Source organism: Geospiza fortis, unplaced genomic scaffold (assembly GCF_000277835.1).
Source record: "Geospiza fortis unplaced genomic scaffold, GeoFor_1.0 scaffold34, whole genome shotgun sequence".
In the NCBI taxonomy this organism is placed as follows: domain Eukaryota; kingdom Metazoa; phylum Chordata; class Aves; order Passeriformes; family Thraupidae; genus Geospiza; species Geospiza fortis.
This window is the reverse complement of record NW_005054474.1, coordinates 774236-794677: the sequence shown is the minus strand read 5'-3', so window position 1 is coordinate 794677 and position 20442 is coordinate 774236. Positions and strand designations below refer to the sequence as shown.

General features: G+C 43.3%; 1 protein-coding gene across 1 annotated transcript in view; it reads left to right on the top strand.

The window, feature by feature from the left end:
- OBSCN (obscurin, cytoskeletal calmodulin and titin-interacting RhoGEF) overlaps positions 1 to 8915 on the top strand; it is a 160015-nt gene extending 151100 nt beyond the window's left edge. Inside the window, 3 exon segments of the mRNA XM_031062951.1 lie at positions 3941 to 3983; positions 7460 to 8175; positions 8251 to 8915. Of these exon segments, the coding sequence (XP_030918811.1) occupies positions 3941 to 3983; positions 7460 to 8175; positions 8251 to 8915 (1424 nt within the window).
- Positions 8916 to 20442: the final 11527 nt, after the last annotated feature.

The following is a 20442-nucleotide window of genomic DNA, read 5'->3' as shown; positions in this document are numbered from 1 at the left end:
CATGGTTTGGGATACCATTAGTCCAGTGGTTTATGAGCCCCTGACCTGCAGCTGGTGATGGTCCACAGTCCGAGACAACGGGTATGAAAACCAAAATTGTTTGGTTTAAATTCTCATTATGGAGGTTTGCAGGTCCCTTGGATGGACTAAACCCAAAAAGGATGGAAACCACTGGACTAAGGGATCCCTTGTGAGCTGAGATCTGCCTTCAGCCACACCTGGTCGCTGGACTGAAGTCAATGGAGGGTTGCTGAAAAAAATCCTCTTTCTGTGGATATTGGAAGAATTTGAGACACTTTTTAAAAAGTGTAGCTGAAAGAAGATCCTTCTCTTTGACTTCCAGTTGACTGTGTCTGCTTTGCACCTTGCTGCTTAACCTGCACACGGCACACCTGGGCTGAGGTGCTCTGGCATGTTCTGGTGTGATTTATCCATCCAGGTTCACTAACTGGATTATTTGTCAAGAAAAGCAAAGCCCAGTGCCTTGGAAAGGTGTTGCATTTCCATATGGATGGGCAGGTCAGGACCTAAAACAAGACAGTCAATACAAGGGAAGGAGTCAGGTACAGGAGTGGAGACAAAGCCATAAATAAAAATTCCCAGAGCAGCTACAGTCAGGTTACAATAATTCCTTCACAACTTTTAGATTTCATGCAGAGCCTTGGGCAGGTTCTTCAGGTACCTTGTAGTAGCCACCTTGTTAAAAATCACCAAAATACTTTTGAAGTTCTCACAAGGATGATTTAAAACACAGAGGAGCATCAGATGTCTCAGTGTTACTGAAGAGTTAGGGCACAGGAGTTTGCCCCGTGGGATGTTCCCTGATTAGGGTGATGATTAGGGTATTTACCTCGTTATTTTTATTCTCTTGTCACCATGGTTTAGTCTCATTTTTGGCCAGGCCACAGAGTTTCCAGTGCAAATTCAGGAGAGCCCCATCTGCCTTTGCAGCCATGTCAGTCCTTGCAGGAGTGGAGCCTTTTGGTTGGTTGGGTTTGAGGGTTTTTATTTGTTTGTTTAGGTTCTGGTGGGGTATTTTTGATAGAGATCCTATTTATATAATATAAAAAACTTATATTCATGAGTTGAGCCACCAGCCCTGTAGGGATTTCAGAGACCTGTGGATGTGGAACTTGGGACAGGGTTAAGGTGGCAGTGCTGGCTTAGCAGTTGGATTCAATGATCTTAAGGGTCTTTTCCAAACTCAAGGATTGCGAGAATTGCTCATTTTAGGATTAGTTTTAGCAGTTCTTGTCAGATTTTGCACATTAGCCTCCAAGTGTAGCAGAAGGAGGTGAAAACAGAGCAGTGCTCCTTTGGTTCATGTCACCAGCATGAACTGAGCAGCAAAAATAGGTTTAAGCTTCTGTGAGTGGAGAAAAGAGACTTAAAAATTGTAATAAAGGCCACAAATAATCATCCATCCATCCATCCATCCATCCATCCATCCATCCATCCATCCATCCATAGCAAGGAGAACTCACTCATCCTCAGTGTTCCATCACTTGCAAGCCAGTGTTTTAATCCATTAACCAAAGAGATGTCTGGGCTGTCCCTAATGCTTACAGCTTTTAACCTGCTTATCAGGGGCTCCTGCTTTGCAAAGCTGTTTGCCTAAAATGCTCTTGAAAAGTTGAAATGATAAATCCTAAAAAATGCTAAAAATGGATGCAGAATATTTTCCTCTCGGGGAAAAACAACAGGAAAAAAAAATTTAAAAACCACCAAAAACAAACAAACAAAAGAAAAAAAAAAAGAAAACCAAAAAGAAAGAAAAGAAACCCAAATTCTCTCATCCTACTTTCATGTGGTTCTGTCCTTCAATACAGGATTGCTCAAATCCTCCCTCACACCTCGGACAGCACATATATAATTTATTAAATGCCATTTTCAGTTTTCTCATCCCAATATTGAATATTGAATCTCTTTGACATCCACTACAAATAGAAATATCACAGTTGGTGTCATTTGGGAGGACTCCAAGAACAGACATTCATAGAGCAACCATTAAAGAGACTTTTTCCTATAGACATTGTGAAATGTCATTAAATTCATTCAGCTATTTAGTTTATATTACTTAATTCTCATCTAAATACATTGCTGCTAAAATAATTGTAGAAAGCACCTATTATCAGGCATATAATCCAATTAATTAAAACATTTCCATCAGAACTTCAGTATTTTTTACTCATATAATGAGTGCATATGGATTAATCTCATAATATTACTTAATGAGATTTCTAGAAGTTATTTGAAAATTGCAGAATAGTGATTTAAAAATTCAGTGAAAATCTCTAACCTGAGTGTGGTAAATTGTTAGAGCACTCAGTTCATCTGCCATCACTGTATTATTATTATTCCACCATTTAAAACAAGGTTTGAGTTATTTAAAGAAAAACATTAATTAAGGATAGGTAAATGGGTTTATTGCAATTGTGTCCAGGGATAAATATTTGAAAATAGTTTTGCTCTTTACTTACCCAGTTAGTGTAAATTCAACTCTCCAAACAGATTTTGTTTAAATTCACCCAGTTCTGCAGTAACTCCTTTGAATCTCTGGGAAATTATTCCAGTTTTTTACAGGCATAAACAAGACAAGGCTCTGCAAAAAAACCATGAGCTCTAGGTCAGAAATTAACATCAATATTTGCACAAAATTCTTTTTCATTATGGTCAAATTTGTCGTTTTACCTGAGGCAGGGAAGAGCCCTTGGAAGTGAAGTGGAAGGAAAATTAGGTTAAAGTATTCCATTTAATATTGTAAATGTATTTTTAATTGTCAGTCAATGCAGGTTTGGGGGCACCACTGAAAACATCAGCACTAATCACCAGTTATTAAACAAATAATACAGACACTCCAAATTCCCTGGGCAAGAACTATTTGTGATTTTATAGATATTTCTAAGTAGCAGTTCACTTAAATTGCACTGACTGAAAATTACCAGAGCTTATTTATTATAGGCTGGCTGGAAAACTGAAAACCAATTGCTGGAGATTAAATTATGGGAGTTTTTTTAGATATTTTGCTAGTTTATTAAATAAAAAGTGAGGCTTGCTGATTTTTTTTTTCTAGATCTGAAATAGGTTCAGCATTTCAGATGTGCTCAAAGCAGTGTTGGTCAGAGAGTATCTTAATTTTATTCCAGTGGAGAGGATGGGAAACCTGCTGAAAATCTCAGTTAGTTCTTCAAACAGGATCTTTCTACTTTTTAAAAAAGTCAGTTTTAAGGAATATTTGCAACACCATGAAATCTTAACTTTTGGTCTTGATACGCATCAACAGCTTCCAGTTGGTTATGGGAGAAGGGTCAGGAAAAATTGCAAATTAGAGCAGGAAAAAAAGAGATGGAGCAGACACAGGGCTCTCCTGGGTTTCCTAGGATTTGGGGTTTGGTGTTTTTTTATGCTGATTTTCTCTACTGATGATAATGATATTAGATTGTATATTTATCAGTTGGATTTTGCATCCAGTCCACAAAAGTTTGGCCACAATCCAGTGTTTGGGGAACTCTTTTTTTTTTTAGGAAGTGCCATCACAGTTTAAAGAATTTCAGCTCTCCAGGATTTTCCAGATTGAGGCATTTTCAGGTTTCTGACACCATCACCATCTTATTCTAGGATAAAGAAAAATTAAATAAGGACCTTGTTTTCTAGCTTTGACCTACCAAACAAAAAATGGTAGAATAAAAAGTTTTTGCTAAATCGTTCTCCACAAAATATTTCATTTCAAAGCCAAATGTTCAGAGAGCATTCTGGATTCTTATTCCTGGTCAGCAACACTAAAGATGATGCTGGAAATAACCACAGAAAGCATGGATGGGATGGTACAGTTGGTTATTTTTCACTCCAGTTTATGTTGATGAACTGAGCAAAGATAATTTAATCATTTCAGCTTTTGCCTTTCTTTAACCCCATGCTGTTCATACTGTTCTCTTTGTAGTCACTGAACAAGAGACTAAAGTGCCCAAGAAAACCATCATCATGTAAGTGCTGATTTTTTTTTTTTTTGGGTAACATTTGTGGGTTTTTTGCCTTGCTGCCTCTGCATGATCCAATAACAAGCTTGTGCTCGTTGGCCACGCAAGTGTATTCATTCCCAGATCCCACGGAATTCTGTGCCATGCCAAGTGACCACCTCAAAAAATGTCCTTTTGTTCTTTTCCAAACATAGCAGCACTGGTGTTAGACACAGCCTGGGACAGTTATTTTTTGATATTACACAGGAAAAATATTCCTCCTAATGCTGGTAGAGTTTCACAAGAGCTCAGGAAGGTAGAGTCTGACTTTCACTGTTGAATGAAAAAAAAAACAATCTGGAAATCTTTTACCTGAAAATATCTACCAATTTAACAAATATCTCAGAGCTTAGAGCGATTTCTTCTGGCTTTATTTTAAACTTTTCAGGAAAGGCTTGTACGATCAAGCAGAAGGAAGATGAATATTTTTATCCCTTTCTATCTCTCTATTTCTAATATAAATAATTGTCCTGATGACTTGGTCTTTTTAGATACTTTGAGCCTGGTTAATAGTGGATGCCTATAAAATACAAAGATTAATTACTGCAAGAAGCAGTATTTTCTCAGTCATACACAGCCTAGAAGCCAAGCAGCCGTTAAAATCTTAATTTACCTTCTTAAGCACCATAGAGAAATACATAATAAAATTGTTTCATGTGTTGGAAGGGGGACCCTGGCCTGGGACAGGATTTCAGAGCAGCTCCAAACCACTCCAGTCATGTCCTGAGGACAGGAAGGAGTTATGCAATGGATATTTTGGGGAAATGCCTTCCCTCAATTGCTGCACTATTGCTAAAATCAGCCCTTGACTTGGACAAGAGACTTAAAGGATGTATTTTAGTTTTGTTAGACATAAAATTGCAACTGAAGGATGGTTAAGAGCTGCTTACCTTTTATCCCTTTTATTGTTTTCTGTGAGGATTATTCCTTTAGACCCATGCACTTGGCCCTTTTGGAGGCTGTGGTTTGTAAGTTGTCTCCCCTCCCAGAAGCTCAGTTAAATATCCAGCCATTAGATCTTTTTCACCCTGCAAAAACCAGAAAATAAAGTGTTTTTACCTGTATTACCTCAGGATTCAGACTGGGGCAACTGAACAGAGAGTTATTTTTTTAATGTCCCATTTGGAAATATTGTGAGAAAGTCATGAGCAGGAGGGAATCTCAGAACCAGTCCACACCTAAAACTTGGTAAATCACATTTAACCACATCTCTGTGCCTCTGTCTGGAGCAGCAGCATTAATACTGGTGGATAAAATAATATTCATTAATGCAGAATACCATCAGTTAAGCTGATTTCTGAATTTCTGAGATCTCAGTTCCAAAGGCTGTTCTTCAGGACAGCTCCAGGTGGGATTCCTAAATCAAGGGCTGCAGCCTCAAAGGAGTTTGGTAAATTGAGGAGTGGGATCTCAGGCAGAAATTCCCCTCCTTTTGTGGTCATGAACTTTAAGTAAGAGTGGACCTCAACTGAAATTGGGATAGTGATGGGGGAAAGTTTGGGAATAATTCTGAAAGGGAAGATTCCAACTCTTAATCTGTAGGAAGTTGATGAAAAGAAACAGCTTTAAAACTACTGTCAGAAAATAATAGATAATTGAGAGATGGGATTGAACCATAACCATATATGCAAATCCCAGACCCCAAAAAACCCCATTTTAACTTTGCAACATAGATCATGGTCTGCTGCAAGCACCCAAGGATTCATTCTCATCTAAAATGATTCTTTAATTCTGTGTAATTGAGAAAGGCACCATGGCCAGTAGGAAGGCTCTGCACAGACCTTAAAGGTCTGTGGAAAAACTGCAGAAAACTTAGGGAAAAGAGCAAAGCAGTGGAAATGAGCGGAAAAGAGGGTGCTCTGCAAGGAAATAAATCTCCCTGTAGCTGATGCAGTCCTGCACTCCGCCATGTCCTCAAAGGAGAGATTGATGGTGGAAACAAACCTGATCTCCAGAGGAGAAGGAAGTACAAGTTTTCAAAAATAAGACCAGAAGATCAGAAAGGCTGCAATAAAGCCAAGAGGATTAGTCTTCCATGATGGCTATGAACAGATTCTCCATTCTCAAGGGGAAAAGTCAGAGCAGAAATGTCTGAGGAGCAGAGGGTGAACTTCAGCTCCACGTGGCTGTGACTGGAGGATGGTGAGGAGGAAGAGAGGAATTAAAAAGCTGCTGTCTCTATTCCTAATTTCAATTCAGGCCACTGTTTGACCCTTCAAGTTAATTCTTTGTTTTTAACCCCATTCCTTGGAGGTAGGGACAGAATCTCAACACAGGAGCAAAATGAGTTTTACTGTGATTTTACTGTGATACTGTGACTGGAACAGATGTGAAACATTGGCTTCCTTGTGCTTGCCAGGAAAACACTGGCAGAAATGTATTTACTTAAAATAAAGGTAAGAAATACCACAGGAAAAACCTGCAGGAAAAACTGCATGCTTAGTATATAAATTAAGAGCAGTGGAGCCTGGGTTTAGGCCTTGGGTTAGAAGAGACTTTTAAAGATAATCTAGTCCAACCCCTAGCTGTGAGCAGGGACAACTTCACCTTGATCAGGCTACTTAAAACCCTCTCCAGCCTGACCTTGAATGTTTCCAGGGATGAGGCATCAACCACCAGCCCAACTTCAGTCAAAAAAAATCTAAAGTAAAGCCAGCAGAAATATGCTGAGAAATCACAATTATGCATCTCAATGTGGCTTGGTATTCCTGTGTCTATTGGAGGCAGTAGGATCAGGCTGTGTCTACACTAATGGTATTGTGAAGAGTAAAAAAAATTCCTTTTGGCATAGATGACTTGTGCAGGAGATGTTCTAACTTTCTTTTCCTGATCATCCACATTTTAAGGTTAATCCCTTTCAGTGTAATTGTTCTGCATGTGGAAATGCAGATCTCTGGTCTCAAAAGAGGCTGTAATTAAAAAAAAAGAGAGAGATGTTGCATTAATTGAATATTATTAAGAAGACACTGACCCTACTGCAATAAAAGGCATTTAGCCATTGAGGTGGAAGGAATCAGGATTTTAGCCAAGAATACTCAGGAAAAGGTTAAAGTCCTAAGTGTTTAAAATTTTGGGGGTCCAAGGTAGCAGAGTAGGTGATCAACACAAGTGCATGAAATACAGCAGCAGCCAGCAGAGCATCTCTCAGCTGGACGTGCTCGTTGTGTGCTCACACGCAGCAGAGGAGGTTCATGGATCAGGGGTTTTCCCTGGGGAGAAGGGCACTGGATCAGGGGTTTTCCCTGGATCAGGAAGTGGAGATGGGCATGTGGGTGTGTGCTCTGCGTGTGTGTCCCTCCCAAAATGACCGCTTCCCCAAAAGCTGCAATGCTCACCCCAAACTAATCCCACGCGGCGCCTCAGCCGGCTGCGGCATGTGCTGTGGAGCGGGACTCCCCAAAAAGTCTCATCTTCCTGCCAACTCCACCCCTTTCTGCCACCAGAGAGGAGACCATAACCACGGTGGTGAAGAGCCCAAGACAAAGGGGAAGGGTTTCTCCTGCACGTTCTCCTTCAGGTCATTCTCCTTCCCGCTCTCCGCGGGCGGAGCCAGTTCCGGAGCCGGTTTATGTCTCCAAGATCAGGCAGCCTGTCCACAGACACGACCAGGAGGCAGCAGCAAAGTCTGCTGCTGTTCCCATGCTGTATGTCACAGAACACGAGGACATGCAAGGGGCAGCGGCGAGAGACGTCGTTGTGGAGAGCACAGTGGAAGAGAAAAAGCCCAAGTGGGTCGAAGTGGAAGAAATCATTGAATTCAAGGTGAAAAAGTCACCAAAGCCCACAAGGAAAAGAGGTTCTTCCCCAGTAAAACAAGAAAAAGATGAGTCAGGGGTGTTAACGTTCACTTTTCCCAGCTCAAGGCCAAAGCGCTCCCCAGAAGACGATCCCAACACAAACAACTCCAACAATAAATTGGTGGAACAGTCAAAATCTTTGCCGAATGAGGGGCTCTCTGAAGGTGACATCCAGCCTCTGGTGTACACAGCCGAGCAGGAAGGACCTCAAGTCAGCGGCGAAGAGAGAAACTCCCCCTGTGGGTCTGAGCAATTAGGAAGTGATTCATTTATGGATTATGGGAGTGAAGGAAAGAGCTGCCCTCAGGAGCCACGTGCTGACTGCGGGTCAGGCACCACCTCCCCTCTGCTCGCCTGCGGGGGTGAGCCTTTGGTCTTCAGTTTTGGGGCAGCTGCGGGAGACCAACACCAAGTTCTGTTCTCCCCAGTGAGTCCAGAGGGTAAGGAAGGGCTCGATGAAGTGGATGTCTCTTGGCCGGTTGGAGAGGAGGTACCTGAAGTAATACAGGACATCCTTCCCGAAGAGGACAGCGTCATCGTGGACGAGCCAGAGGAGCCACACACCGACGACATCAGCACCCGGGACCGCAAGATTTTAACCCACAACGGCAAACTCTTAACTCTGGAGGACCTGGAGGATTACGTCCCTCAGGAAGGCGAGACCTACAGGTGTGAGGATCAGAAGCCCATGGCGGAGAAGCCCTGCGAGATCTCCGTGCTGCAGACGGAGATCAACGAGCCCACCATCGGCAAGCCGGTGCTGCTGAGCCTGGTCAGGCCCGTGGTGCCCGAGCCCAGGCAGAGGTTCTTCAGCCAGTACGAGGAGCATGTCCCCGGGGCCGTGTTCCTGTCAGCCTCTAGGGTGGCTGGTGTGCAGTCCTCAGGCCCTTCCAACATCTCCTTCCGCGTGAGCGACGCCCGCGCGGCGCCTCCTGGCCCCTCCTTCACGGTGAAGCCCTCGTTCTGCACCGAGGTGCAGCGCTCCGCGGACAACGGGCAGTCCAGCTTTAAAACTGAAGTTTCCACCAGAACCCTCAGCTACGGGACTGTTGGTGAGCCTGTCACCTTGCACATCAGCACAGAAGACCTCTCCCAGAGCTGAGCGGACGCCAGCGTGGTTTTTAACACCAAAAAGAGCAGCTTTATGTAAAAAAAATAAATATCAGAATTGTTGTAGGCGAGGGGAATTGGTGGCGAAGATTACAAGGGAATGCCTTAGAGGGAAATGTATTTAAATATGATGTGTCAAGCTTTTCCAGTCTTAAAGGGAACAGTCTGTCAGAACAGTTTGTAACTTTAAAAGCTTTGATCTAGATGAACATGTATCATTCCATAGTGGAGCAGTGATGGGAGGTTAAGGAAAAGCCTGATTCTTCTACCTATGACAGAAATATAGATGAAGAAGTGTGGTTTTTTTTTTTTGTCCATGAACTTAATGATTTTTTAAAGTGCCAGTTTTTGGTGTGGCAAGGAGGTGAAAGTATCTAAGCTTTTCAGCATCCTTCAGTAGCCCAGGACAGGGGTGTCTCCTGTCACTGTGTGGGCCCAAAGGTCATGAAGCTTCACTGTGCTTTGACTCTGCTCTGCACTTGTGACGCCAGTTAGCTCTACCAAAATTTCTTCATAAACCTTTCAAGATGCACAGTCTGGTTGCATTTTTTTAACCTTCTGCCAAATAATGAGATATATAGTAGATATTACATATACCAGAGATTCAAAGGGCTGCTCAGGCATTTTTTTGGTCAAAATCCCAGTTTGAGTCTAGTCAGTGGAGGGAGTCCCACTGTCATGAGGAAGCAAGAGTTTTGTTGTTCTCTTCTGCTTTAAGTGAAAAAGACTGTCTTTTCTAAATGACTGATATTTTCAAATCCACTTCCTAGTTGTCTGATAATGTAGGTTTCATTATTCTGCATTCTAGTGGGGTGGATTTATAAACCATATCTTTTGAAATATAATTCAGTTAACATGCACTGAAAGATTAATGTGCTGCACAAAATAATTTCTGCATCTGCAATCAAACAGTAACAAGTACAAAGAACCACAGATGTGGTCCTCAAAGGACCACAAATGTAGTCTTTGCCAATAAATATGACTGGATGAGAATTTGTTCTCCTGAATGTGCCAGTGGTGAAACATTCCTGCTAACAGATTGATCCATGATGTCCCCTATATGTGATAAGAGGAATTTACCACTGAGCTACAGCAAAGTAGCAGGAGCACAAAGACAGATTAAATAAGAAAAAAAAAGATAGAAAAAAGAGCTTTACCATAAATATTCAGTTGAAACATAGATCTGTTCCAAATGTATTGGGCTGCCAGTTGCAATTGCATCATTTTACTGTAACCAGGAAGGTCGAGATGCCTCGGAGAGGGACTGACTGTGGAGTTCCTCTGGAGCGTTCCAGCAGGAATGCTGCGTGAGGGGAGGGCTGAGGTGCACTGAGCACAGCCCATCCCTGTTGGCTTCACCAGAAACGGATGTAGCCCAGACCTCCAACAAGCTGCTCTGAAAAGAGATGAGCTCCCAGGCTCAAATCTTGGTGCCAGCTGGAGTCAGGTGGAGCTCACTGATCTCAGCAGGACCCTGCACTGGCCCTCTCTGGTGGCAGAGATGTGGGGTGAAAGATCCCCACACCCTGTCCCAGCTGAGCTCTGCAGAAGTGTTCATTTTTGGATTCATTTGTGGTTTATGGAAACCAGAAATGTTCAGGCACAGCTGAATTTCTAAGCAGCGTGAGGAGAGAGGGTGGAGTGAGTTTCTGCCTTGGGAAGGAATGGATGATGTTGGCTCAGGGTTTCCCAGCCAGGTGATATTGAAAAGCTTGTTTTGGAGGCAATATTCCTGCCAACAGGGAATGAATTCACAAAAGGTGCTTGTAGAAAAGTTATTTTTTTTCCTTCTGCAGCTGCACCTTGTGCTGACTAAAATGAACATATTGGTTTCACAGCCTTTCACTTTCAACATCCACTCAGGATGTCGTGTGCACTACCTTCATGATATAGGATGCTTTTCCAGTGGTGAAGGAAATCAAGCTTCCTTTATGGTACTATCCCATTTTTTATAACATCTCCTTGGTTTATACTGTTTGTTTTATAATGAAGCAATAAGATGGATATATATATTAGTGCTTTTTTCATATATTGCACTGTATGTTGGAAAGTAACAGGCACACAACAGGGAAATGCTTTCAAAGCTAAAAATATTTCTTTTATTTTGAGCCTGATTCTGATCACAGTTATTCCAGTATCAATGTTGAATAATTCCACAGAAGGAAGTGGATTTTATTCAGATTTACGAAGATACTGCTGAGAAAAGATTTTGCCCTGTGATTGTCTTCCAAAAATGTAATAGTCAAACAAAAGATAATGAGGACGTATAAAGGAATATGGAGGTTTCCTCCTGGTGTGGTCAACACTCAGGTTTTTCTAAAGAATCTCTAAGGCTGCACTTCAGATGGTCATAGAAGAAATAAATATACTTTGATTCATTAACTCAAAGCAATTAACATCTGTTTACATTTTCTTTTGATATTTAAGCAGAAGAGAATCAATTGAAGGGAATTTTTAAAATCCTATGCAAGGCTCTGTTCAAAAAGTGAAAGGTTTATGAGACGTTCATTACATATACTTTCAAAATATTTTCCTAGAGGTTAAAAATTCTGCTTGTAAGTGATTAAACTGTGTAGATAACTAATGAGATGTGTGGGGATTTATTTCCTGTAGATGAAAAGATACAGCTGTATGAAAGACTTTAATACAGTGAATGTTTTACTGAAATTCCTGGAGGTAAATGGGTATTAATAAAGTGGAAACTTCAGTTTGCTTGAGATACAAAAAAAAAAAAGTAAAAAAAAAACACACACAAAAAAAAAAAGTCAAGTGCAAGATATGCTGTTAGATGCTGGGTTTAAATCAATAAATGTCTTGCATCAGCTGTCACTGGACTTGTTGGGTTTCTGTGTTCTTTGTTACAGTACTTGATATTCCATCAGCTCATCCTCTTCTCCCGCTGACTTCAGCAGCAACTGGGTTGCAATCTAAGAATATTAATACATTTGGGCTCTGGCTTCTTTTTATGGACAGTTTCGGGAATGTTGAAGTGAAAAAACCCAGTTTTAGGGATATTTCACATCCTCTTGGGTCCTTCTCTGAGACCGAGCTGGAGCTCCAAAATTTGTGTCAGTCTTGAGTTCCTGAGGATGGGCTGAAGTCGTGGGGTGGAAAGACTCAAGGCTGAGATTTCAGAGCTGGGAAAGAGGTTGTCCATCACAGGGTATCATCACTGTGGTGTTTTTTATGTCTGTGTATCTTGGGGGATATTAAAGTTCCTCAGCCTGAGTCAGTGTCCAAAAGGAATTGGTGTAATGTCCCTTAGGCAGGGAGGGAAGTGGTGGTGTTGAGCATGGGGGAGACCAATGATTATATATAACCTCTAGATCTATATCCATACATCTGTGAATATATTTCCTAATTGAATGTTTCATGCCTTTCCAATCATTTGACTCATTGGCAGCTGCCCAGTTCACAGGACAGCACCAGCTGGCAGAATTCACAGCAGGAGCACCAGAGAATCCAGGTATTTCTCTGGGAAAATATTTATTGTCTTCCAGCCAGCCCAGGGCTGATGAACACTGATGGGCAGTCTGGGACATCATGTGAGCAAATCTTGCTTTTTTCCATCAACAGATTCAGGAAAGAAATATTTTGTCACCATCATGATCATTGAAAACAAAAATCAAGTGAGAGGTCTTCATCCACACATAGCCTTCAGCTTTATTTTCTTTTGTTTATTTTCTCAGGTCTAAAATGGGAATTGACTTTCTTGAGGCAAGGAAAAGAGCAGAATCAAAACCCCTACAGGGCATGCTCATTAATGTCAATGACATTAAACAACTCAGAGCTGTTTATTCCAAATACTCCTTTTTTTCTCAAACCATGTGATGATTTGAATTTTCTCTCTTGATTGGTGATCATCTGCATCATGAACTGATCATTGTCTTAACCTGACCTGCATTTTCTCTGTCTTCATGATTACGTGGGCGCTTCCCTAGGTACATCCATCCCTTTGTTGTGCCTTTTCAGGATTTGTGGGAGGTTTATCAGGCAGGAGATTGGGTGAGATGAGCTCCTGCAGTCTGTGATCCTATCCCAGCCTTCTACATCCAAACCCATCAGAAATATTCAGATATTGTGAAGCAGGACAAACACATCACCCTAGAGCAAGGAGTGGCTTTTCTGCCAGACTTTGATGAAAAAAAAACAGCCCTCCCTTCATTCCCCTGCCCTTCTCCAGAGTCACTGATGGCTGATTCCTGTTCACTCATTTTCCTTCCCTGAGATACCATCTTCCTTCATGCAGAGTCTGTATCAGTGCAATGGGCTCATTTCACTGGTCTTACCCAGGGGTTGATTTTTCCCCCAGAGGGTGGTTGGGCACAGCCCAGGCTCCCCAGGGAATGGGCATGGCTCTAAAGCTGCCAGGAGTGTTTGGATAACAGTCCCAGGAACAGGGTGGGATTGTTGGGGTGACTGTGCAGGGCCAGGAGCTGGACTGGATGATCCTTGTGGATCCCTTCCCATTGAGGATATTCTGTGATTCTAGGATTAATAAAAGTGTTTTTGACAGACCAGGCAACGTCGGGTTGAGCTGGGAGATGGATCCTTTGTTCCACTGTCTGGGAACAGCCCAGGTGTTCACATAGGTACAACTTCCCAAAGCATTTTCCGCCAGCCTTCTTATTTTAACTCTCACCTACACTCCCTCTTGCTGGAATAAGCATTTCTCCATCAACTCCCTTCTCTAGGAAGGGAAAATGCCACGATGGCAGATATTTCCATGGGTTGAATGGTGCTGCTGTTTTCCTTTTTTGCCCTGAAGGGAGAAAAGTTGTTGTTCTTGTCTGTAGGAATGACTTCCCCCCAGTCAGAGACGGAGACTTCTGTGCAGGCCTCGCTGCAGCGCGCTGACAAGGAGATCAAGACAGCCCTGAAAAAGCTGCTGGACTCGGCGTCGCTGCTGGTGACTCTTCCCCCTGGCATGAGGGCAGATGGTGGCCTTGGCCTTGTCCCTGCTGGCTCTGCTCCCTCAGAGCCCTCAGGGGCAGCAGCCGGGCCCTCTGTGGTGGTTCATGAAGCCAGCACCCAAACCCAGACTGCTGGAGGCCATGGTAGGTTTGGTGTGAAGCTGGGAGATGTTCCCCCAGGAGTTGAGAGACAGAAAAATATTGAGCACGCCAGTAATGATATTTTTAAGCTCATTTTTCTGTGTTGTTGTGTTTTGAGGAGATGAAGATTTAAGAGAGGGCATTCAGACCGTGGAGGGTGGGTTGGGGTTAGGTTGGATGTAAGTTTGGGGCGGATCTTTCTGGAAGCAGGAGGTGTTTGAAAACCATGGCTGAAATAGAGTTTAGTTCATCACCTGCCCAAAATTAAGGAGTAGGGGATCTTTTCCACCTTTGGGCTATTTCCCTGGTCTTGCTTCAAGTACTTTTGGGGAGAAGGTGGGGTGAGATCCCTCCTTTACATTCAGAGAATCATTTGGGTTTTGATTTGGTGGGGTGGGTAAGGGAGGTTTCTTTTATTTTATTGTTTGCTCTAAACAAGCTGGAAATGTCTTTAATATCCTAAACCAACTGTCAGAGACTTCCAGAGGGTTGGGTACCTCAAGTTCACCTGCATTTCACTGAGCCTGGACAGGCTTCTTGCAGCTTCTCTGTGACTAAAACCAACTGTGTGTGTACCTGTGTCTTGCCAGGAGAACAATTCCTTTGTCTTTCTGTTGTTTTTAAAAAATCATGGATGAGCGACAACCCTTCCACTCTTCCTCTGCTTCTGCCATAACAACTTGTCTAAGCTGTCTCTGTGTCAATTCAGAATAAGTGTTCTCCACCACTGTTAACTCAAAGGACAATGCCAAGTAACCTTCAGCCCTCAAACTCCAGATAATTCCTTAAAAAAATTAATATTCTTAAAACTTAGCAAGAATAAAAGCTGTTCATGGAATCAGACCCAAAATAACAGCATATAAAAAAATGTCAGGGCTTTAAAACCTTTTTTCCTTTCGAGTCACAAATCATCTTTGGAAATAATCCTCTGGTGGAGTGGGATGACTCAAAAATCCTCAAAAGTGTCACCTAGCAGATTATCTCCTCAGTCACAGCTAAAGAGAAAATACAATAGTGAACGAGATGGTTTGGCAGGTCTTTCATCTTGTTATGGGAATTATTTTAATCAGATGGAGACTTGATACCTCTCTCTATGTTCACATGCCTTAAATAAAAAGGAGGTAAATATTTCAAAAGTGCTGGTGATAGGAAAGAGATCCCACAACCTGGGATCTCTGATCCAGTAAATCCTTGAATAACCATGTTTTCCACCCCAATGGAGCTGTTTTATGTGATTTCTAGAAACAGCTGCTCTTTTCCAAAACCAGCCATCACCAAAGATCCCTAGAGTGCTCCCTAAAATATTCCTACCTGCTGGGTAGAAGACTCCTCTGGATTTAACATTATTTCCTTAAATGAAAAAGGAGATGATGCACTTTATCCTACAGTGTAATTCCACTGGTCAATATGAAAAGACATTCGGGTACTTTTGGAATGTGAGATCAAACCAGGTTTTGAATCTATATCTGATAAAATAATTAATATTAAAAGAAGAAAAATAACTGAAACGGCCATCAAGCTGCACCATTTTTTGGTTTCATCAAGCCCCACATGCCAGACCTTGTTCTGGTGTAGCTCAGAGCTGTACAAGGACATTTTCCAGTGGAGGTGCAGCAATGCTGATGCTAAAACATCACCAGGTCCTCTGTAAGAGTCCATATTACCTCCATATCAATCATATTGATATTGGGCTCTTTCTCCAGGCAGCACTGACACAACCAGAGGACACAGTCCCAAGCTGATCCAAGGGAAATACAGGTTGGATAGCAGGAAAAAGTTTTTCACAGAAAGAGTGATAAAGTTCTGGAATGGCTGCCCGGGGAGGTGGTGGAGTCCCCATCCCTGGGTGTGTTTAACAAAGCCTGGATGTGGCACTGGGTGCCAGGGCTGAGTTGAGCTGTTGGGGCTGGGTTGGACTCCATGATCCTGAAGGTCTCCTCCAACCTGGTCATTCTGGGAATTCTGTGAATATCCTCAGCCAGGCCCTGCTCTGACCACCAGCTCACGTGGATGTGAGCTCAGTCATGTCCCTGGTGCTGTCTGTGATCATAGCAGTGAGTCAGGAACTGTTCTAATGCAAAGCTGAATGGAAGAATTCATGTGGACAAAGCTAACACTGGGTTATTCCCTGGAATGCATTTCAGAGATGGACTTGGCAGTGCTGGGCTGATGGCTGGACGTGTTTCTAAAGATCTTTTTCAACCTGGATGCTTCTGTGATTCCATGACTTCCTCACAGCCATGAGCCAGAACTCAGAGATGGTTAAATTATCTCCCACAAAGGCTGTGTGAACCCACACTATCCTTCCAGCTCACCTCTATTTCCCTGTCCCTACCAGCTGCCTTTCCCATCTTTGTCTGTGTGCATTTCCTTACAGAACAGTCAGTTTAGCCCAGTCAGCCAAGTGCCACCACTCTGGTGCTGTCCAACCCCTTTGTTTTGTGTGCTTTTTGCAAAAGTGCCAAATTCTCCTCTAACCTTCAGTGGCTGCACCCAGCTGCGCTCAGGTGGGCTCTGTTCTGGCACGAGGCACACCAGAATTTGGCTCTGCAGTTTGGGTGTGATCTCATGGGTGGCATGTCTAACCTGCCCAATTTCTGCTGCCAGCCAAAGCTCAGAGGGAGGTTCCAGCTGGAGAACCAGGGGTGCCAAAGCCCAGCCCTGCTCCTTCCAGGGAAGAGGAGGCTGCTGGAGGGGAAAGCACTCGGGAACGCACTGTTCCCATCGACAGGTAAATACCCACCTCCATATATCCAGGATATCCACGTGGATTTCTGACCGTGGTGCAAGAAAAGCAAGTCCTCTGTGGTGGACCCAAGCAGTTTCTTGTAGGTTTGTCATTATTTTCAGAATTCTGGTCACAATGCTTTGTCAAAGAGGGGCAAAAAAAAGTTGGAGAGAAATTAATCCCCCCCCTCCCCAAACCAAAATTCTTCCTGTATTCATTTTAAGCAAGTAACTCTTTGCTGGTTAACAGATCAATGGCAGGATGTAATGCTGCACCCCTTGTATGTGGCTATGCCATGATCTTTTCTCTTGGGTTTCTTGAAAGAACATCCCCAGATGCAGGGGCAGGAGGCTGGTACAGGAGAGAAGGAGACGTGGTCTGGGATGTGCACAGTGAAGTTTACATCGAGACCACAGAAAGAACTCGTGTGTATAAGACTGAGGAGAAGACTCCAACAAGTAAGACCAAACCCTGTTTCCCTTTCCCAGTCCCATGATTCTCACTGTCTTCTCTTTTGGTAACAACTCCTGACTGTTTCTTTTTAATTTAAATTTTTTAAATTAATATTTTTAAATTTTTTAAAATTTTTGAGTGGTCACTATTTATTAAACAAAAAGTAATAGGTAAGTGTGAAGATAAGAAGCCTAAAAGTAATGTCAGCATGAAGAACCCCAAATATATTGCTGTTGTACCTCTTGATTTGACTTTAAACTACTGTTACATCCTAAATGGCCTGTCCTATAAATCCCATTGAGTAACTTCAACCCTGCCAGCATGCTGGGAAAGAAGTTTCAGTTTCATTTGCATGCAGCAAATGCTCTTTTCTCACCAGGTCCTCCCTACATGCAAGTGACAATAGAGGACGTGCAGGTGAACGCTGGGGAACGTGCCAAATTCCAGGCAGTCATTGAAGGAACCCCTCAGCCCACAGTATTGTGGTTCAAGGTGAGTGCAGACTCTTCCCTGGCTGAGAGTGAGGACTGTACTGCACAGTTCCACAGGGAATTTCATCTGCTTTTTCCTCCCACATCTCTCACACTGGCTCTGGATCGTGTCTGTAGTTTGTGGAACCAGCTGTTCCCACTGAAGCACCACCTGTGCATCCCTCCCTGTGTTGTCACCCTGCAGAGAGGGAAACCAAGATGGTTTTGGGGACCAAAAACAGCAGGAAGAGAAATTGTTTCTACCTGAGTGCCACTGAGATGTGTGCTGCAGTCTGGGGGCAGGAATGGGATTGAATGGTTTATCCCAATTGTCAGTGTGAGTTCCAGGCTCTGTATCTTTCCTGCAACTACTTAGTAAAATCGATGTGACTAAGGATAATGAATATTCCATAGAAGGGAGAGAAATTATTTATTATTCCTTACAATATTGTTGTTATATCTTTCTAGAGCCTCCCTTCCAGGCTGAAGAGCCCAAATCTGTCAATATCCTCATCCAGAGGCTCTTACAAAGGACTCTGATGATGATGATGATGTACCAAATAGTGCCACACCATGGGCAAACCAAGCATTTATCAAATGATGCTTTGTGTCTTCTCCTTCATTTCTTGCCTAATAATTTCTAGCATCTGGTACCTTTTAACTCCCACCAAACACTGGGCTAGTGCTGTTGTGGAGTGATTTACTCTGACTTAAATTTTGGTTACAGTTTAATAAGGAAAAGCTCAGAAACAGAGATTTTATGATTTGTGCTACTATATACATATATGTACATATTGTATTCTATATTTTTATCTTGCATTTTACTGTCACAAGGACCTTTTCCAAATGCTCACAATCTGCTCTGTGTCACACACACTCCATCCTGCCCCTTTCTTCATAGCACTTATGGAAAAAAAACAGAATCACAGAACCATTAAGGTTGGAAAGACCTCCGAGATCACTGAGTCCAACCTCTGACAGAACACCACCTTGCCGACCAGACCCACATCCAGTTGTTTCTTGAACAGGGATGGGGACTCCACCACTCCCCTGGGCAGCATTTTCTTCATGAGGTTGGCTCACATAAATAATCTGGGTTGTAGCTCAACTCTGCTATCTTGCTTTTGAAGTGATGCCTTGAGAAGGCTGACCTGGAATAGAGGCTGGACAAAGTTCAAGAATAAAGCAGGGATTTTTTAAAAGGATTTCCTCCATGGATGCACCTTGGGCAGCACCAGAGCCCAGCCAGGGCTGCACCCAAGATGAACCAAAATGGCCCCAAAATGCACGAGCGCTCCCGGGGTCTCTCCCTGGGATCAGTTCTGCTCCATTTGCACCTTGCAGTTCATTGTCCCATTCCAGCTTTAGCCCCTGCAGTCCCACCCTGCTTGTTTTTCTCTCTCCAGCCCACGGTGTTTGTGCTCTTGGGGCTGAGATTTGGATCATTTGTCCTTGGTGCCCAGCTGGAGCAGGAATTGTTTTGTCTCCCTGCTCTGTGCACAGAGCTCACCATGCCCTGATGTGAAGCTCAGACCCACACACTAAAGCAGCACAGAATCTGAAAACATAAAAGCTGAAACCTGAGGCATCAGAAGAGCAGAAACATCTGTTTCCATCATGGCTTTTCCACTGCCAAAATGTCATTTCCTTCCCTCAGGGCACTTCACTGCTGACAGACAGCGACAGGATCCATCAGGGGAGGGAAGGAACAACTTATTTCTTAGTTGTGGTCAGTGCTGCCCTGGAAGATGGTGGTGTTTATACCTGTGTTGCCAAAAATGCAGGAGGGGAGGTTTTGTGCAAAGCAGAGCTCGTCGTACGAGAAGGTAATGTCACCCTCTCTCCTGTGAGGGCAATGTCACCCTCTCAGCTGCAGCAGTTGCCACAACTGCCATGGCAGTGTGTAATTTGTTGCAGTCATTATTCTGGTACCTTTATGGAATCTGTTCTGTGTTCCTGTGTAGTGTTTATATATGGCCAGTCTGGCAGGATCCAGGATAAAATCAAATCTCAAAATCCCAAAATGGTTTGGGGTGGAAAGAACCTTAAAGATGCTCTAATTTCCACCCCCCTGCCATGGGCAGGGACACCTTCTGCTATCCCAGGATCCTCCAAACCCCATCCAACCTGAACACTTCCAGGGATGGGGCAGCCACTTCTCTGGGCAACCCCAAAGTTCATTTTGACACATTCGTCTTATCAAACAATTCTACTTGATTCTCCTTAGAAGTTCAGAAGACCCCTCTAATTTTTCCTGCCTTAAATTGTCCTGTAACAACTTTGAACACTATTAGCAAGGCACTGTTGTCTGAATATTGACCCTTTTTTTTTTTCTTCATTTCCAAAGCTAAGAAAGACCAAGAAGGAAAGAAAGTGGCCACCAGGAGAAAGCTCCACTCCCATTATGAGGTTAAGCAGGAGATTGGAAGGTAAATGAATTTTTCAACTCTACAGCCAGGGAATGTCTCATTGCCCACCTGAGCTGCTGAGGCAGAGGTGGGTCCTGAGAATTTGGAAATAAAGGCAGAAGTGGGATGCCACTCCAAGGTGTGCTGGGGCAGCTCCAAGCAGATAAAACATCCAAAGGCTCACAGATTAGTGCCTGGATGTGGCTTCTTGGCAACGGGAGCATCCCAAGCCTGTCACATCAGGTCTGTCCAAGGGATACAGGAGCACCAGCACGAGCCTGCATCAGCTGCAGCAGCTTTTCCCGTGATGGGAACACCTTGCTTCCCTTTGGAGACAGCCAGGAGAGGGCAACAGCGCCTCACACACAGCAAAACGAGCTTCTCGTGATGGAGAAGTGAAGCACGG